The sequence below is a fragment of the Cydia splendana genome, chromosome 13, assembly GCF_910591565.1.
Source record: "Cydia splendana chromosome 13, ilCydSple1.2, whole genome shotgun sequence".
In the NCBI taxonomy this organism is placed as follows: Eukaryota; Metazoa; Arthropoda; class Insecta; order Lepidoptera; family Tortricidae; genus Cydia; species Cydia splendana.
This window is the reverse complement of record NC_085972.1, coordinates 5,114,181-5,134,392: the sequence shown is the minus strand read 5'-3', so window position 1 is coordinate 5,134,392 and position 20,212 is coordinate 5,114,181. Positions and strand designations below refer to the sequence as shown.

General features: G+C 39.5%; 1 protein-coding gene and 1 long non-coding RNA gene across 2 annotated transcripts in view; one reads left to right on the top strand and one right to left on the bottom strand.

Moving 5' to 3' along the window:
- LOC134796428 (uncharacterized) overlaps window positions 1-20,212 on the bottom strand; it is a 439,520-nt gene that overhangs the window by 322,589 nt on the left and 96,719 nt on the right. The window lies entirely within an intron of this gene.
- The window catches only part of LOC134795968 (NFX1-type zinc finger-containing protein 1-like), a 24,598-nt gene continuing 19,253 nt past the window's right edge, over window positions 14,868-20,212 (top strand). The window contains exons 1-2 of the mRNA XM_063767860.1: window positions 14,868-15,699; window positions 15,975-16,197. Coding sequence (XP_063623930.1) covers window positions 15,013-15,699; window positions 15,975-16,197 — 910 coding nt within the window. The 5' untranslated portion in view covers window positions 14,868-15,012. The remainder of the gene's footprint in view (window positions 15,700-15,974; window positions 16,198-20,212) is intronic.

The window sequence follows — 20,212 nt, the reverse complement described above, 5'->3', positions numbered from 1 at the left end:
CAAATTATACGCAATTCTGTAGCATTACGCCAAGTGGACGGAAACAGGCACTGGGCGGTGAACTGCATGACGCAATGACCCTAATTAATCTTATAAGGTATAGTCGTATCATCGAGAGCGTGGAATTGCATAAGTAGTAGTATTGTTTGTTTACAGGCATTCTATATTTGAATTTTCTATTTTCTTGTACTATCAGCATACAACCACTACAAATGCAATTCCATCTTCTCGATTATACTTTAAATCTAATGAACAAACTGAACAGATACACCAAATTGTCTCTTAATTATGACGTCATAACTAAATCTAAAGCCAAATACCTAAAGGACAGACATTGTTTATGCATTTCAAATAAAATGTTGCATCCCCTATTATTGCATGATTTGCATCTCGGCTATTTATTTATTCCATTGACAATACATGTTGACAATAAACGAAATTGGAATGGAACTCAATCAGCCAATCGCGTGGCGTCAAATGTTTTCCAATGTATTTATTTACAACTGGCCATTACAATCATTCAGCGTCAAAAAATACAATGGCGCTCTATTTGGAACATTAAAGCGTCGCGCTCTCACAAACAAACAGTGCGTAAGAGGAAACGAGATGGACTATCAAAAACCAAATTTCTGTATATCAGAGGAGTTTTTGAATAAAACCTTAGTGCTCATCAGTCAATGTCACTGTTGACAGCTGAAATTGTAATTATCATTGCTTGCACGAGCAAGACCAAAGGATTCCTCAGGCTAACTAGTATAAATTGGTCTCGATATCCTAACAACTACGGCTGAGAGATAGTGCAACTGAATTAGCTATCAAAAAGTCTTCAAATCGCCCGTACTCGGTTCGTGGTTGAAATGACATCCGTGATTCGATTTTCGAAATTTATTTTTCTTATTTACATTTGTAGCTTTATCACCGATTGACTTCCCTCTTTATTTATGGTTCTATTAAAAAAAGAAAGCGGCCATTATGTAAAAATAAAGAAGCGGCGAGTAAAAATGTTTTGAATAAAGTTTTAAAGAAAGCCTTTGTCCGTTAATAAGCTAGAGGCTGAATAGCTGAAAAGAAAAGCTCTCCGCTGTAGTACAAGGTTTATACTTTAATTTTAATGACGTCAAACATTATCCGTCTTCAAAAGGCTTAACGCAAAAGCTTTATTTAACGTTAAATTTCTGTTAAACGTAGTTTAAATAAAGCGGTCTTCATTTATAGGCAACTATTGTTTAATCAAATATGAGAAGAGCAATTCTCAAAAAGTTTGTACATTTCGATCACATCTTAGATTTTTATAAAAATTGGTATGCTGGTAAAGTACATGAAGCTGAACAACTTCCACCACATTTCCCAAAATGTCCTAGAAAGTCTCTCAAATTTTTTTGAGAATTGCTCACAAACGCCTACTTTGTTCCTTATGGCTCCTCTACACGATGGGCCAACGCCGGCCACTCCAAGGGACATAGCCATGCGGTAGAATGAGATAGCAATATCACTTGCTCCCTCTAACGCATAAATGCGTCCCTTGGAGTGGACGGCGTTGGCCCATCGTGTAGAGGAGCCATTAGGTATGGGAGCGAGATTCAATGCCAGGTTGGAAGCGGTGCACGGTGGATAACACAGGTTTGATGGGTGCAATTTGGTGTGACGTTTATAAAGTGCGAAGACAAGTCAAACATGTCGATAAAATTATGAATTATGTAATTTGTAAACTGCTAAAAAAATAACGTTGCTTTTGCCGCTGTAAAAATAGCCTTTTACGCGTAAGGCAATTATGCAAAGTGTTCCCAATATGCGCTATATTCCGGAAAGCCTGAATTGTGTACACACTACTTACTCGTAATGTATTCCCATTGATCGGCGAGCGGGGCGAGTACTCAGGCGCCACTGTAAAGTGATCTCGAGATCCAGAGCTACATAGCCGGCAAACGAGCGGACGAAACTTCTGATGGTAAGCAATTGCCATCGCCCGTGGACACTTGTAACACCAGAGGGCTTGCAAGCAAGCGTTGTCTGTCTTTAAGATTGGAGTACGCTCTTTTCATGAAGGTGTGGCGTCTCCTCTAGCTGTCACTGTTGACGTCGTGCCACAATAAACTAACAGATGGCGTGAGGGAGCTAGAACGCAATTAGTTAGAGACCTACATCGCGCTTACGGAGTTTTAAATGTCGTAACTTCCGACCAACTCTCAATGGACTTCGGTCCCCAGGCATAACACCCGCCTAGAGTACTCTCTATTGCCTACTACAAAGGTTTGAAGGTCGTATCGGTCCAGAAATATCACGTACGAGAGTTCTTTCCACAGTCAGCTTAGGAAGTTTCTGGAGAAACGCACAGTTGAAGACTGACAGCCAAACCATCTAAGTGGTGAAAATGGGAACATCGTGATATGATTCACATCACGAACATCGGAAAAAAATTGTAATAGAGACAAATAATCTATTATTTAATTGTACAACGGGACTTAATCGCGTATTTAAGTTTTATGATTTATGTCCCACGTTTCAAGGACGGCGTTGTCCCCGTGGTCTCGGAGAAGACTGGATAAAGTTGACATCAACATCTAGCCGGGCGAGTTTTTCTAACTACCCGGTCTACTTGGTCTTGTTTACCAGTTTGAACGTTTTGCGCACTAGGGATGTTACTCTGTCGACACACAACACTAACGATATTCGATTTATCGACTGTCGATATTCGTTTCCGCTTACATTAACTAATGACTGGATTCCATGTGGATGAGATCTTAAAACCCTCGTCCCGATTGAAATTGCAAAAAATAATATATTTTCGGTAGCTCTGCTCTCGGTAAGTGAACGGAATGGGAGCTAGCTTTGAAAGCCGTGGACTGTTTGCTCGGGGTCCGGTGAAACAATGCGCGTGTGGACACACCACTCCACAGACTATAAATAATTGAGATTGGCTCACATTTTAGGAAAGTATGAATAGGTATATTCGTACTCATCATCATCTCAGCCATAAGACGTCCACTGCTGAACATAGGCCTCCCCCTTGGACCTCCATACGTGCCGGTTGGAAGCGACCCGCATCCAGCGTCTTCCGGCGACCTTAACAAGATCGTCTGTCCATCTTGTGGGTGGACGTCCTACGCTGCGCTTGCTAGTCCGTGGTCTCCACTCGAGCACTTTTCGACCCCATCGGCCATCTTCTCTGCGTGCAATTGTGGCCTGCCCATTGCCACTTCAGCTTGCTAATCCGGTGGGCTATGTCGGTGACTTTAGTTCGTCTACGGATCTCCTCATTTCTGATTCGATCACGTAGAGAAACTCCGAGCATAGCCCTCTCCATAGCTCGTTGAGCGACTTTGAGTTTTGAGATGAGGCAGATAGTGAAAGACCACGTTTCGGAGCCGTAAGTCATCACTGGTAACACACATTGATTAAAGACTTTCGTCTTGAGGCACTAAGGTATGTCGGACGAAAAGACATTACGTAGTTTCCCGAACGCTGCCCAACCGAGTTGGATTCCGCGGTTGACCTCTTTCTCGAAGTTGGACCTACCTAATTGGACTACTTGTCCTAGGTAGATGTACGAGTCAACAACTTCGAGTACCGAGTTCCCAACAGAGACTAGGATGGGCACAACATTGGCATTTGACATAAGTTTCGTCTTGTCCATGTTCATTTTCAAGCCCACCCGTTGTGAAACTCTGTTGAGGTCATCGAGCATCATGCTGAGTTCCTCCATCGACTTTGCCATGACTACGATATCGTCGGCAAACCGAAGGTGAGTGATGTATTCGCCGTTGATGTTGATGCCAAGTCCTTCCCATTCCAGGAGCTTGAAGGCGTCTTCCAATACGGCAGTAAACAGTTTCGGAGAGATAACGTCTCCTGCCTTACGCCTCTTCGCAATGGAATCGCCCTCGTGCTCTGCTCCTGTACTCGGACCGACATGGTGGCGTTACTATACAAACACTTCAACACTTCGCTGTACCGATAGTCAATATGGCATCGCTGAAGAGACTCAAGCACCGCCCATGTTTCCACCGAATCGAAGGCTTTCTCATAGTCCACAAACGCTAAGCATAATGGCAAGTTATACTCTTCGGTCTTCTGTATAACTTGCCGCAGCGTATGGATGTGGTCTATGGTACTATAGCCTTTTCGGAAACCGGCTTGTTCGGGAGGCTGGAAGTCATCAAGTCTGTGTTCGAGACGGTTCGTGATGACCCTTGAAAACAGCTTATAGACATGGCTCAGAAGCGTGATGGGTCTGTAGTTCTTCAATAGGTTGTTATCACCTTTTTTGAAGAACACCACCACCTCGCCTCTATTCCATGTTTCAGGCGTTATGCCCTCGGACAAGACGGAATTAAAGAGCTTCTGGAGGACTTTAAGTACCGGTGTTCCACCCGCTCTCAGAAGCTCTGAAGTGATTCCGTCTTTGCCCGGCGCCTTGTTGTTCTTAAGCTGCTTCAGGGCCATCCTAATCTCGTACAGACTGATGTCCGGGATATCTTCGGTATAATGTCGGGACTGCTTGGCTCTTGGATCTCCTACCAAGCTGTCAACGGGCTTTGCGATCGAAGTGTATAACTGTCCATAGAACCTCTCGATCTCACCTAAAACCTCCGCTTTGCTCGAAGCGTCGCGATAAAAAAGCATAGCGATGCTGCCATCTTCCCGTTTCAGCTTTGTCAGCTGGCTTTGCCCAATAGACTTGTCCTTTGCGAACACTTTGGAGCCTTGGTTTCGCTCAATAGTCTCTTTAATACGGTTAGTATTAAAGAGACGCAGATCATGTCGCATGTCGCATATTCGTACTACATGGTTGCCAACTTAAGGACCCTACGAAAATACAGCGTGCGATTTTAGATAATTTCCGGCTAAGTAGGTGCAACGAATTCAAATGTTCGATCTAATACCGCACGTGCGGTATTAGATCGAACAGTGTAACAGTGCGCGCACTGTTACGTGAATCTTTTAGAGTCCTATAGGAAACATAGGTAAGTACCTACAAGCACCGAAGTTCCCAAATTTCACCTAGGCATCTTACTCTTTTACTCCAATTCAGGCGTATTTAAAATAGAGTGGCAGAGATAGTCGCTCGAAATTTATGAACTTCGATTTTCGCGGTTAATAAATCACTTCACATTTATCAAATCGTCTTCGATAGTTATGCATGTACTAATTAATACAAATTAAACGAATTATATCGGGTTCAAAATAAAAGTGGCGTTAAAACACAGATTAAAACAAATGTTAATATATTTATTTTTAGAGAATGTCATGTCATACCTACCATAAGCAATACACGCATATTTTACGAATATTACCAGGGCCGGATTTCCCCCTTGGCACAAGGCCCGGGCCTAGGGGCCCAGGCAACCTAGCAATGGTTTTGAGATGGTGAAGGGGGCCCCCCTAAATTCTAAGTGCCATACCAAGTGCCTAGGCGCCCTATATCTCTAAATCCGGGCCTGAGGGCCTACCGCGAACCACGTTCGACGTGTTGCCTCTCTGTGGCACTTGTAAATTCATACGTAAGTGTGACAGGGAGGCAACACGTTGAACGTGGTTCGTGTTAAGCCCTCTGAATATTACGATGTCGTTGACAGACTGAATCGATATCGTTGACAGACGGACACAACCAGCTATTGATACAACCACCAAATATTAGCACCAACCAACTATGTATATAGAAATAGATGGTGTGTTCATATAGATTGAATATGCATACGCACTGTTTCAACCACACTCAGCTGCTATTGACAGCGTGTCAACATGTCTAACATGTCTCCGTGACGCGTGACGACGGTGCGGAACACGTGACGCGTCACGCGTCGGATGCGCTCCATAGCTTTCCAACTTTTATGGGACGAGGGTACTCTAAACTAACCAGTCAAACAGATACTCTATATAAAACGTCAAAACAATTTGTTACTATGACGTTAGTGTGCTCGCATTAATTTCAGACTGAGCTCACCTCTTTTTTTGATTTTTTTTATGTGCAATTAATATAAAGCTAAAAAGATCACATATGTTATCAGTGTGTTTCCGTAAATTTGAGGTAGAGATATTTAGAGATAAAAATATGGGTTTGGGTCAAAGATAGAGAATAGAGATTTATTTGCAAAAATGTAATAGTGCGAAGACATAAAGTATCGATGTTTTATTAAGTAGGTACCTAAACAACAATGTTATTATTATGACTTATCGCTTCTCGATAGAAAAGCAACTATAGAACCCTTATTAGTTTGTGTTCTTTTTTATTGCACACCCAACTGCATAAGTGCATAAACGCTTTATCCAATCCATTCATACTATAAAGCTATTATCATTCTATTATTTATTTCTATACATGTAATTACTCTACATATATTATTATGTTAGACTATTTTTGGTTCCATTGTTGGTATTCCATTGTTGTAGGTGCGATATTACCTAAGATACCTATTTGCGAGAAATTGGATTACCTTGGGACTTCGAAATGTAAGGTCCTCGTCAGCCTAAGGCCATACCAAGATTGACTGGGTCGTTTTCCTTGTACCTGCTTACAAAATAAGCACAGACGAAGGAAGTTGCGAATATTCGCATCCGCATCCGTAACCGCGGAACTTCCGCATTATTTTCAAATTCCGCATCTGCATCCGCATCCGCATAAAATCGATGCGGAGCTTATGCGGATGCGGATGTCGAACAAGTTGGTACAGCCGGCCTAGCCAAGGTTACAATCGCTATCGCTTCGACAACGAAACGCTTTGTGTCTCTCTATCACTCTTCCATATTAGTGCGACAGTGACAGTTGCGTTTCGATTGCTACGGAGCCTAAGCGATTGGCGTGTTGGCTACGCGGCCAGGAACGTCTTAGCGGCGGCGTATGTGTTAGGTAATTTCATCATTACCTATATATAACGAAATCGTTTAGATCGAGAAAAGTCAGCCAAAAGTTACTGTTTATTAAATATAACGCACGTTTTTTTTAAACAAAAATTACTAAAACGTAATATTTGACGTTTTTTAAGTAAGTACCTAATCTTTGACATCCGCATCCGCATCCGCGGATGTGAGCCATTAAATATCCGCATCCGCATCCGCGGATGTCAAAAAATCTGCATTCTGCATCCGCAACATCCCTGGTCTACACAGCTCACAGAGCCACTATAGTTCGTTTTTTTTTGCATTAGAAAGAACTTGCAAGAAGGTAAGCGATCTTGACATGTCTTTTAATTGAAAAACGCTTTTTAAAAATCAAAAACTATTACTATTATGAAAGCAGAAGAATATAAATGATTGTATTAGATTCATAATTGTTACATATTTGCAGTAACTTATTTTTAAAATGTGTTTTTCAATTAAAAGACACATAAATATTGTTTACCTTATTTCTAATGCTAAAAAAACGAACTATAGTATCAAGGTCATGACAATAAGGCACCTAAAAATTAAGTTCACAAGGTTAACGCATTAGGGTGACTATCAATTCGGTCTTAACTTCTAATTAAACTACTATACTATAATACAGCTAGCTATTAATCAGTACGGGTGAAAGTAATAGCACATCGTAGGCATAATAAGGGCCCGTCTGCGAATTTACAAAGCCTATACTGATAAGGTTCAGATGCGAACTGAACTGGATTAGCTTTTATTTGGACACAACTTGACAAAACCCTAATCCATTGTAGTACAGAAATTTACTGAAATCGTATAAACTTTATTGACTAAACTAATATGGATATTGTTGCTACAAATGCTAGTTTGTTGCGATCTAACACTTGAATAGGTACTATTTTAGTAATGACTCCAATTGTATTGTATTAATTACCGTTCGTGCTAATTACTTAACAATGCCTAATTATTATTTTTTCACTTAAGAACTATATCAGTTGAGACTTCTTATTAGGACATATTTAGTATGAAATCGTAATACAATTATTAGTAGACTGAATTTTATAATACATAGGTATATAACGAAGTAGATGATTTATTTAAGGACCAAGATTTACTACGGTGTTCTGCTTTTTCTCCGAAGTTTTATTGTCCGAATTAATGAAACTTCAAGTTGGGTTGCAAATGAACTGTCGTTTTAGAGAAAATTATTGTTAAGTAGATTATTATTATGTGTAAAACGTTTGGAATAAGTACATTTCTTTGGTCAAATCATTCAATTTGCTAAATATTTATTAATACGATAACGTCTAGTTCAGAGTTCACAGAGTCAAGATAGGTGCGACGACGAGCGAAGCGAGGAGAAGCGTGTTAGGTGAACTGCGACCGAACAGCGAACCGACAATTTTTTACATCGAACGACCGACTTTTCTGGCAACAGTTCATTTTCTCGGGGGTCACAGTTCTAACCTAACCTAAACCACTTTTCTGGTAACAGTTCGTTTTCTTGGGGGTCGCAGTTCTAACCTAACCTAACTCACTTTTCCAGCAACATTTCGTTTTCTTGGAAGTTGCAGCTTTCTTACAAATACATAAGTCAAAATGACAGAAAAAGTCAAACGATTATTAGCTAATTGAGGATTGTAGCGCGTTTATGAATAAGGGGGTAAGAATTTACATTATTCACGGTAAACATATATGACGGCGAGACGCCGCTCGACTAGGTATTGTGAGAGCATTAATGTTTAAATATATCGCGACAATAGCTAATCCATTTCAGTAAATGAGTATTATTACAATTTTGATATCACATTCAAACGTGACTGACCTTACTAAACTCGACTAGGTTTTGTTGTGAATAGTATTTGAAAATATGTATGCAAAAAGCTAATCCATTTCAGTGACTACTTTTTACCGAAATGGTATAGGTATTGTTAAGTAATATGCATAAACAACAGCTCACCTATTAGAATCTGAGTCGTGACTGAAATAGTATAGCTTTTGTCGCGGCCCGTCTAGGCCCAAGTACCTTGGCTGAGTCTCAAGGGGGCCAATCAAGTGTAATATATCCTACATTTATTAAGATAAGATAATATTATAAGATAGTGCCAGTACCTATTCATTTGCACCCCTAAATTAAGGTTTTGCCTGCGTCTTCGTTTGTATGCAAAGCGCTCATTACTCTTCTAAGTATATAAGTATACATGCAGGGTGATCAATCCAAATGGGTCAGTATGGAGAAGTCAGAAACTATGTGAGATAGCGAAATCTGTTCTTATGAACCATGGCTTCGATTTTAGATTTAATAATAATGGCATTCAACCTGGTCAGTATTGTTGTTTGTTTGTATGGCAACTTTTAAACGATGCGTGATAGGTGGGGGAGCTTCAGGCCGGGAGGCCGAAGGCCGACCCCGGCGGAGGGCCGAAGGCCCGGAGCCTCCACCCCGACTCCCAAAACGCGACCCCCAATAGGAAAAGTGTTGGGTCGTGTTTAAGCTCCAACTTCCCCCTCTCGGCCCTACGCTGAGCTCGACCTTCGGCCTTCGCAAGCCTCGATGCTTCGCCGTCGGGCATTCGGCCCGCCAGCTTCATCGAGACAGTTGACTTGGTAGAACGCTTGGAAGCACCGCATTCACGCAGCTCGGCCTTCGGCCTCGCGTTTTGGGAGTCGGGGTGGAGGCTCCGGGCCTTCGGCCTTCCGCCGGGGACGGCCATCGGCCTCCCGGCCTGAAGCTCGCCCTTCAGGCTCGTTAAACCTACTTGGAAATTTGATTTTTCCAATATTTTTTTTTACATGGTAATCTTGGGTCCCCAGGCTCGCCGCATACCAAATCTCAGCGCGCTCGGACCAACTTGAAAAAATTAAAAAAAAAGTCGGCCATTTTTTTTTTTTTGTGCAGTTTGTTTTGTCTCGGGGCCTCTATGATATTTGGTCGAGCACCCCCCCACCTATCATGCATCGTTTAAAAGTTGCCATACAAACAAATACTATCACGCGATTACATAAAGAATATTGACCAGGTTCGAATCCCGATTATGTATCATAGATTAAAAAAAAATTAATTGCCATTATTATTAAATCGACGCCATGTTTCCTAAGAAAAGATTTCGCTATCTCTTATAGTTTCTGACTTGTCCATACTGACCTATTTGGATTGATCATCCTGTATATGTATTAAAGTATATATATATTAATCTTTCAAGCCTTAAGGAATTAGGAATAAGACTGTGTTTTTTCATATTAGAAAACCCCAATAATATTTTGTTCAGCCGTTTATATATGCGTGTAATTTTACCAACTGGCGTTAGAAGAACATCCCTTAATTTTTTTAAATACATTTTTGTGTTTAGCTAAACTTTCGAAATATTATGCTAGGGCGAGGGCAAAAAGACAAAAAGTATCGATAATTTATCAGTTAAGTAAACCACACTGCTAACATCATTTTATATGTGTTATTAGAAATTGCTTGTATGTTCGATTAAAATAACTTTGAATACTCCCATACTGGTATGTTATTATGATCGTACATTTGTTATTTATAAGTAAATACAATTTTATATAAATGACTGTGACAGTACTGTACAAGTACCGTCATTCTAACCCGAAGTGTAATGTCGAAAAGACAAAGACAAACTTTATATTCAAGAACCCTTGTAATTCTTGAGTAAAGGATGGAGTTTTCCATTATGTAGATTTCATGAACATTTCTTGCCTCCTTAGATACAACAATAGACTAAAGGCTTCATTTAATAATTCGAAGGCCAATGTTGAATATTCTAGAACCTCTTAAACGAGTCAAAGTGTTTGGTAATTTTGCCGAATTAAGCCGGGTGAGAATGTGTATCATCATCATAACAACAAACAAACAACGAACAATATAGCGTATAGAGTTAAAACAAGAAAATTCTGCAGCGATTTTGATAACCCACGCAGTGCAAGTGTTATTTTAAACGTCAAACTTCTATGAAATTATGACGTATTAATAACACTTGCACTGCGTGAGCTATCAGAATCACTGCAGACTTTTCTTGGTAACTCTAGTATAATGTTCGAGCTTAATTTTAAGCTTTAAAACTACAGGAAAATATTCTTATAATGGAAGTGGTTACCTCAGGGTAACATTCTTCATTTATTTTATGTGTAATAGTTTCATTGGTCTTGACCAAGATAAAAGTCGTAGAATTTCATATTGTGCAAGAATTTATCAATTTAAAAATACTGCAATGTCTTTGCGAAAACTGTAGCTATACCTACCTACTCGATATTCATAGGATTTTATAGCAATATATCATGCAACAAAGACAGCTTGAAGGACAATGTCAAGCCTTAATATTCTGATAACAAGGAAACGTCCCGAATAAAAGAAAACGATGTCGTGCCCCGAGGGGATCCTATGTGGAAATGTGTGCTAAGGACCCAGATTGATAGACTAATATTTATTTTCCTTTTTTAACGCCGACATTTTTGTGCGAAATAGTATTTACTTACTGTCTTTCTGGCGGAAAGCCAATAAGCTTTTTTTTGTATATAGTATGTAGGTATCTACTATTATGTATAATTATGCTATTAAAAGAGCAATAAGTATTGTTGTATTATTAATTACAAAAAAAATTGGTAGGTATACTCCCGAATCCTGGTTCATTCCTGTCAGAAATCCTTTTTCTGAAATTTTAGGAACTGGCAGAAAAAAACGCTTCTAATTGCCATAAACTCACACTGGCTATTTAACTTACACACATTTATTTTATCTACAGCCAAGAGGTGTAAAGGACACGAAACAAAGTAAATCAAGTAAATGTTATATGCAATATTGTGTATGTGTGCAGTATGTTAGCATAGCGCTAACATAGGTTTATTATGCGGCGAGTAAAAGTTTTTTTTTAATTAGATACCTATTTACACTCGGCAAGATCTTCTCCACCAACTCGGCACGCTGATTGTAAAGATGGCGAATAATTAAAATAATATTAAATAAATCAGATTGCTAACATTTGTAACATTACATATAGGTACCTACTTCTTGGTATTTTCCCGTTATTTCTTTATTTTGCTCCTAATTTTGTTTGCCTCTCGACGATGAAACCCTCACAACGCTCAAGATTCAGCTCTTAAATTTTGGAACCTTTTGTTTAGAATTACAGCACTAGCGTCAATCAAAAACAAGCACTCTTGCAAAATAAATACATAATTATTACACTTGTTTCATTTTCTGTTGCTTTGAAACAGCTCCACTCCAACACAGGTCCATTTTCCACAAATTTTATCTTTCATGTTGCAGGAAAAGTAACTCAGTTTTTTAATTAAATTTTTGCTCGCTGATCCGTACTATTCCAACTCGACTGGTACTTTTTTCATTTCGGTATTTGAGTTGAGACACTATTAGGAATGTAGGTAGGTATAACGCGCGACAAAAACTGAAAACAAGGTCAAAGGAAAAAGCAAGCGACGAAGATTTTGCACACAGCGTGGATTTACATAATGTTAAGTTCCTTTAATTTTATTAAGATCAAAGACTAAGTATGTCTTACATCAATATAATGATGTGCTCCATACATTAGGCATTCGAACGTCTTTTGCCAAGTATTGCTTATGAAAAAACCTACGAATTTTTTAATATTCCTTTTTGTTATTCGCGCCGCGCCCCGAGTTACTGATTTGTTTAAATTAGGTAAGGAGGTAATTTGTTTTGATCAGATGTTTTTATACTTTTTATCGATACATCGTAAATGACTATTGCACATCACTATTGAGTTCACATCCTTCTTAGGGGATCTATATGTCGGCGGCCGATCGTAAGATCAGGCATATCGTGAAATTCCTAGGCATATCGTGAAACGTGAAAATCTTTGACTCGTTCCCTGAGCCGTATGCGGGGCTCCTATTTCTGGGCAGTTTGCCCTTCGGGCATCTGAAGCAACCTAACGAACCTATCCTACCTATGTATTGGTTTAATGTGACTATCGTCAAAACATTACACAGGAACATTACGATCTGCCTGATCTTACGATCGGCCTACGACATATAGGGTAGACCGAGGCGATTCGGATCACTGGGGAAATCGGATCAAAATAAGCATTTTAGTAAAATTTGAAAAATCGCGGTTAGTTACAGCCAGTTAATCAGCGTCCCGCGTTCGCTCTGTTCCTAACGCGTGTCGCCACAGTTACTGCCATTGGAAAAGACTCACGCGTCGGTCACGGTGACACTTTCCGATGAGCCGCTCGTACAGGTGTATTGTGATTTTACCACCGATGTAAAAAATGTGCAAATACAGTCCGTGATAAAAGTAAACGCAAAAGGCTAAAGGTTTGTAATTGTTGTTACTTATTGTTAATGGCGCATAGTGTTTCCTGATTTGATTTTGTTTTTATTGTATTTAAAGGTATATTTCCGTTACGCGAAAATAATTCAAACATATGATATGGGGTTATTCGGATCATCTGATTGGGGTCGATTAGGATCACATTATAAAACAAGGTTTTTGGACGTTTTTCTTTGGCTTATTTTATGTTCGCATGTTTTAGATGGTGCGTACGTATAAAAGGTAGAGGTACCAAGGGGAATGGTCGGGAGAAAATATGACTACAGCTGCTAATAAGGTTTTAACGAAACCGCTGTCCCTACGTAGAGTATTTTGTTACCAACAACTAATTTTCTCATATGGGGTGAATCGGATATGTGTGATTTTTCATGTTTTGGTTTGCAAAAGTTTACAGTTTTTGTTTATTTTCATTTAAGTTATTCGATTTTGTTGCTAAATGGCCATTAGCATGTTTTGGATTTATTGTTTAAATATATAGTAGCATATAGGAGTGATATTATGTTGCGCTTTCTGTAGCTAGGTGGCGTGATAAAAAATTTAACTAGAAAGGAGGAATAAAAATAATGCTCAAATGCAACATTAAAGATACCAATGATAGTTGATCTCAATTATTTGACCTTTGTGATTCTTAATCATATGATTTACATTGTTAACCATGATTAATTAAGATTTTATGACAGAGTTTTTTTGATCCGTTTTACCCCTTAAAATGGGGCGAATCGGTTTTTTTAAGAGGTTTTGTATTTTATTTTTCATAAATCATATTTAAGTTTGATTTTATGTCTGAACCTTGGATTCTGTTCATTAATAAATGATTTATCCAACTGAATATTAATAAAAACAGTATCACCTTAAAATTTGTATTTATTGACCGTCAAACAAAAAATGTCCCTATTCGCCTCGGTCTACCCTATATGTAACAATTTGGATACTGAAGACATATTTATTGGATTTGACTTATGGAAAAAAAAACCGGGCAAGTGCGAGTCGGACTCGCGCACGAAGGGTTCCGTACCATAATGCAAAAAAAAACGGAAAAAAATGCAAAAAGAAAACGGTCACCCATCCAAGTACTGACCACGCCCGACGTTGCTTAACTTTGGTCAAAAATCACGTTTGCTGTATGGGAGCCCCACTTAAATCTTTATTTTATTCTGTTTTTAGTATTTGTTGTTATAGCGGCAACAGAAATACATCATCTGTGAAAATTTCAACTGTCTAGCTATCACGGTTCGTGAGTTACAGCCTGGTGACAGACGGACGGACGGACGGACGGACGGACAGCGAAGTCTTAGTAATAGGGTCCCGTTTTACCCTTTGGGTACGGAACCCTAAAAAGGAAGACTTTACATAAGATTTATGAAAGTTAATTTCACCGAAGACGAGGCAGTATGGCCTTTGGTCTTAGCCTGTCCAGAAAGGACGAATTAAAAAAAATGTAACAATTTGGCTTCGATTTGACGTTGCGATATTTCAGAGTCTAATTTGACCACGTTTGAAAAACATTGTTGCTGTTGTTGCTGGTTGTTGAATGACAACCGACGCTTTTGAGCTTTTTGGTTACGCTCGAAAGCGCGACATTAAATAATAATTTTCATTTACGAAATTCCCGTACTGAGAATCCGTCCGTAAATTTTTAAAACTTGTAACACTATTTAGGTTGACGTTGACACTTGACACTTGACAGTGTTGTTGACAATGTGTTGAAGATCATAGAGTGACGTTTATAAAAACACTGTGCTAAAATTATTTATTTATTTAAAAATACAATCGTGTATATAATGAAATGCTGTCCTACTCAAATTCTATGTTAGGTATTTAACGTGCAAATATTTCTAGACATGTCTGACGCGAGCAAACCTTCTCTTCGTATCGACTGGTTCGATGGCACCCTTATCGAAGAAACCAGGTCAAATACTGGCCGAAATGCGTCAGAATTCGCTGATGAAGAACAACCGGCCACGCAAACGACGGCTGAAGTCCCACAGTTCCAGAAAAAACCTATAGGCTATAAGAAATTACTAGATATCTCTATGCTCAAACCGCCGGCGCTAACCTTAGAAATTTCACATAAAAACAGCTTTTGGTACCTCATGGATAGTGAGTTAAAAGGAGACTTTATAGTGCTAATAGTAAAAATTCTCGCCAATGTGTATAAATCGCTCGAACCTGGTGAAAAGTCTATGATTATAACTGTGTTGAAATCAAAGTTTTTAAAATCAAACTTTTTGAATACCTTGAAGGAGTATCTAAGTGGGTTACCGGCTGTACGCGTGGTAGAAAAAAGAATGAATTCCCAGCTGTGGGATGACGCAGAATCTTTTTACTTGAATGTCCTAGCTATTTGTGAAGGAATTTACAATTTTAGTGGTAAAAATAGGGAATATTTAAGTGAAGCTCAATCCTTGTTGGAGGTATTAGAAACTAGTGCATTAGGAGTTAAGGAAGAGCATACCGAGCGGTTTAGAGATGAGCTGTTTATTGAAATAGAGGATTTAAAAACTAAGCTATTAAATAGTTTAAAGAAGGTAAAACTATTTCAGTGTTTAATAACAATTAATCTAAACAATCTTTTACTTCTCTTATTAATAATAACATAAAAAATAAAACTACTTACTTACTTTTACTTATTAAAATAAGTACTTTTTATAAAAAAAATTATAGCAAATTTATTTAATAAAACCTTTTCACAAATCAACTTACTTTGTACCTACCTATTGTAATTTTGTATTTTGTGTGACAAGTCAGAAATCAGAAAATGCCATTATGTAAATCTAAATGTCCGAAATAACTTATTTTCCAGGAGTCTTCGGAACCTACAAGATCGCAAGCCAACCCAAGTAAAGACACCAACCACTTCAAAAACCTCAACATCTTCCCCACAAAAGCGGACTTGCTTGGAAACACTGCACTTAACATTCAGCCGAACATTATAAATGGGGCGTACCCTAGCATGGAACATTATTTAGATGTGCAGTTCAAGCTGCTTCGGGAAGATTGCTTCGGACCTTTGAGAGAGGGCATAAGTAAGAATATTTCTATACTTAGGTACCTGCTAATTCCTGAAGGTTGTGGTCAGGTATAGCAATAAGAGGATTGACAATTACTTTAATCAATCAATCAATCAATCAATAATAATTTATTTCGAACAAAAAGTCCATATGTGTTAGTAACATACTAATGCTTAAATCTAGGGTTAGTACAAACATAACATTAACATTAAAATAGATTTATACATAATGGGGCATGTAGCTGCACCCAGTGCTTCAACCATGGTGAGTCCCACCGGTCGGCCAACGTGCACAGGATGGATTTCGAGCTGACGCGCCACCGCCTCAACAGCGAGCTGCACCGCTTCCTGATGATCACGTGGAAGCCATTGATCCGTCCCTCCGTGAACATACCCGAGGCGCTACAGTGTCGCGGCAGCCCGAACACCACCCTGTACGCATTGTTGTACTGCACCCGCAGAGCGCTGTATGCCCGCTGTGTATAGCTGACCCATAGGCTGCACGTGTAGAAGAATTGGCAATATGCTTTAAAAAGCGTAGCCTTCACCTTCTCGGTACATCGTGCAAACCTACGAGCAAGCATATTGCAGCGCACAGCCAGCGCTCTGCGTTCCCTCTCAATGTCCATATTGTTGCACATGTCATCGGTGACCCAGTGGCCCAAATACTTAAAATGCTTCACTTGTGCTAAAGGAGTGCCACAAAGAGTCACAGGGGGCACATTGTAGGTCTTATTACCCGCTTTGAATAGCATAAGCTCACTTTTGCTAGCATTGTATTTGAGCCCATGGGCATACGACTCACATTTGCGCAATAAACTAATTAAACCACCCACTGAGGGGCTCAGCAGCACCATGTCATCCGCGTAGCTGATGTTATTAACGCGCACTCCGTCTATGGAACATCCGACACTGGCACTGCTGAGCTCCTCCAGCAGTTGATTCATACATAGGTTGAAGAGGCGGGGCGAGCTTAACCCCCCTTGCCTCACCCCGCACTCCAACCTGAGTGACTCCGAATACGCTCCAGTCCACTTCACACTATTTTCTTGGTGACCATACCAGTATTTAAGCAACGCGGTAACTTCACACGGCAAATTAGTCTCCGATTGTCCGATTTTGACGACCGGTCTGGTCTAGTGGATAGTGACCCTGTCTGCTAAGCCGATGGTCCTGGGTTCGAATCCCAGTAAGGGCATTTATTTGTGTGATGAACACTAATATTTGTTCCTGAGTCATGGTTGTTTTCTATGTATATAAGTATGTATTTATCTATACAAGTATGTATATCGTCGCCTAGTACCCATAGTACAAGCTTTGCTTAGTTTGGGGCTAGGTTTGATCTGTGTAAGATTTATTTATTATTATTTATTATTATTTATTTGATACACTAGCAGCTCTTAGAGCTGATGCGTGTATATCGAAGCACTTGTATTTTATTTTGCACTTTTTAAAGTTCTAAAATGTGTATCCAGTCTATTTTTAAAAGTGTTGACCGACGGTGCACTAACAACAGTTTCTGGTAGAGAGTTCCACACATTTACCACACGATTCGGCAAGAAGTGTTTTCTAGGGTTACTAGCACACGGAGGTTTGACAAGTTTTTTAGAGTGTCCTCTCAACCTTACATTCTGACTCGATGTGTATAGGTCTTTAATATTTGGAACATTGTAGTGACCGGACAAGATTTTGTAAGTCTCAATAAGATCGCCTCGCTTCCTTCTGTCCTCCAATGTTGTAAGACCTAATTCTTGAAGCCGTTCTTCATATGGTATGTCTTTCAATGAAGCAACCATTTTAGTTGCTCTTCGCTGAACTTTTTCCAGTAATGTGTGTTAACGCCTCGTCTTTGCTCGGGAATCTTCGGGAGCCGTCGCCGACGCAATGCATGGTGCGGGGCGCGGAGTAGTGGGGCCGGCAGCGGCCATTCTCTCAGCAATCTTGCGACGGACGGTCGTGCCCGTCCGCTTACAGTGATATCTTAACATCTACCTTTGTATCACCCAAGTTAATCATTATACGTGCATGTATTGGACTACGAGTGTCATTTAACTCACCTCATCCACGACCCCAAGATCTTCTCGTCCACCCCTACATGCGTGGACATTTGGCGACCGTGACATTCAAAATCAAACGGTCATGAGGCGACCGTTGGAGTTCGAGCAACTGTAATGGCGACTGTCGAGAAATAACGGACTACGCAAGAACAAAGACACTGGGATTGCTGCCGTGGCGCTTTGGATTCTGCAACACTACAAGTTGAAATAGACATCGAAAGTCAATGCCGATGTGAAGTAAGCCCGTTCCTTTTGTTCCCTAATTTTTAAAACTTCTGTTTGCTATAATTAGTGCTAGCCTACTTGCAAACGTCAGGTTATGTATCTAGCTTTATGCGTACTAGCCAATATGCACTATTTTGAGCACTAAGTTATATTTTGCTTGGTTTCCGTATAGATCAATGCATTTAAAATTGCAAATAGAAGTTATTTATATTCGGTAATTAGCTCGATAATGCTTGCCGGCTTTTTTATGCACCGTTATTTCAATCTTATCGCTTCGTCATAAATGATTTCTATATAAATCAATAAGTTGCTCGTCTTTTAAGTTTTATGCAATAACAATACGCTAGTAATTATTATTTTAAAATACGACAAATTAAGTTTTAATGTTTAAAAAGTATACGTTGTAAGTACCGTTATAAAAACATACCTACCGTATTTTTTTTTCTATGCCACGCTTGCTACTTCTATGCAATAATTTCGTTTTGCCTTCTTTATTGTGCATAAAGATTAATACATTTTATTCGCTTCGACTCATTAAAGGTGCATTTTTAGTTGTTTATTTGCATTTAATAGGTAATTACGGCTAGGGTTCAAAGTCCATTGAGGTGAATTCCTATGGTTCAAAGTCCGTTGTGGTAACTTCCAGTGTACATCGCTGCGCGCTGTTACCGGGAGCCTGTTGCTACGCGGTTTCCGGGCTATTCGCGAGTACGAGCGCTGTGGAGACGGGTTCGCCTGACGCGGCCGGTGCTGCTGGCGGGCTCGGCGGCAGCTGTGCTGGACTAGACGGCTGGATCGTGTTACCGGTTTGATTGCACCATTTTATTTACCTAGCTCATTGTTTATTGTTTAAAATGGGTGAGGAATTAGTTAAAAAATTAAATAGAAGGCGCGGTGGGCTCAAAAGTCAGTTGACCGTTTTTAAAGACTTTGTAAAAACTGTACAAGGGTCTGAGCACACGTCATTATTAATAAAGGAGCTCAGTTTGCGATTGGATGGACTTCGTAAATTAATGGTTGATTATGACGCCGTGCAAGTTCAACTTGAAGATATTTCCTCTAATTTAGACGAACAAATAGCGGAACGAACTCAAACTGAAAGTCTTTTCTATTCGCAAATTGCGTTAGCGCAAGATATAATTGATTCGTTTTCGGCCAAAAACAGTGTGGACAGTGGCTCAACTAAGTCAAGCTCTTGTCATGAAAAACATTCGTCAGTTCGTCTACCAGTCATAAATTTGCCGACGTTTGATGGAAATTACACGCGTTGGTTAGAGTTTAAAGATTTATTTGAGTCATTGATCAACGACAACGAGTCAATTGCGCCGATAAATAAATTCCACTATTTAAGGAATTCGTTACAAGGAAGTGCTAGTTTAGCAATAAGGTCAATTGATTTTTCTGCCAGCGGATACGAGCTTGCGTGGAAAACATTGTGTGAAAGATACGATAATAAAAATATATTAATAAATAATCATTTGAGTGCGATCGTAAATATTAATCCTATACAAAAGGAGTCTTTTAAGGCATTAAGGTATTTAATTGATACTGTGTCGAAAAATTTAAGTTCATTGGATACGTTAGGTATTTCAACTCAGGGTTGGGACCCGTTAGTAATATTTTTGGTCTCGGCGAAGTTAGATCCCAAAACAAATGGAAAGTGGGAAGAGTATAAAGGCAATTTTTCGTGCCTACCCTCAGGTGATTTAAATAAAAATTCTTCTGAAGTACCCACGTTGGAGCATTTTA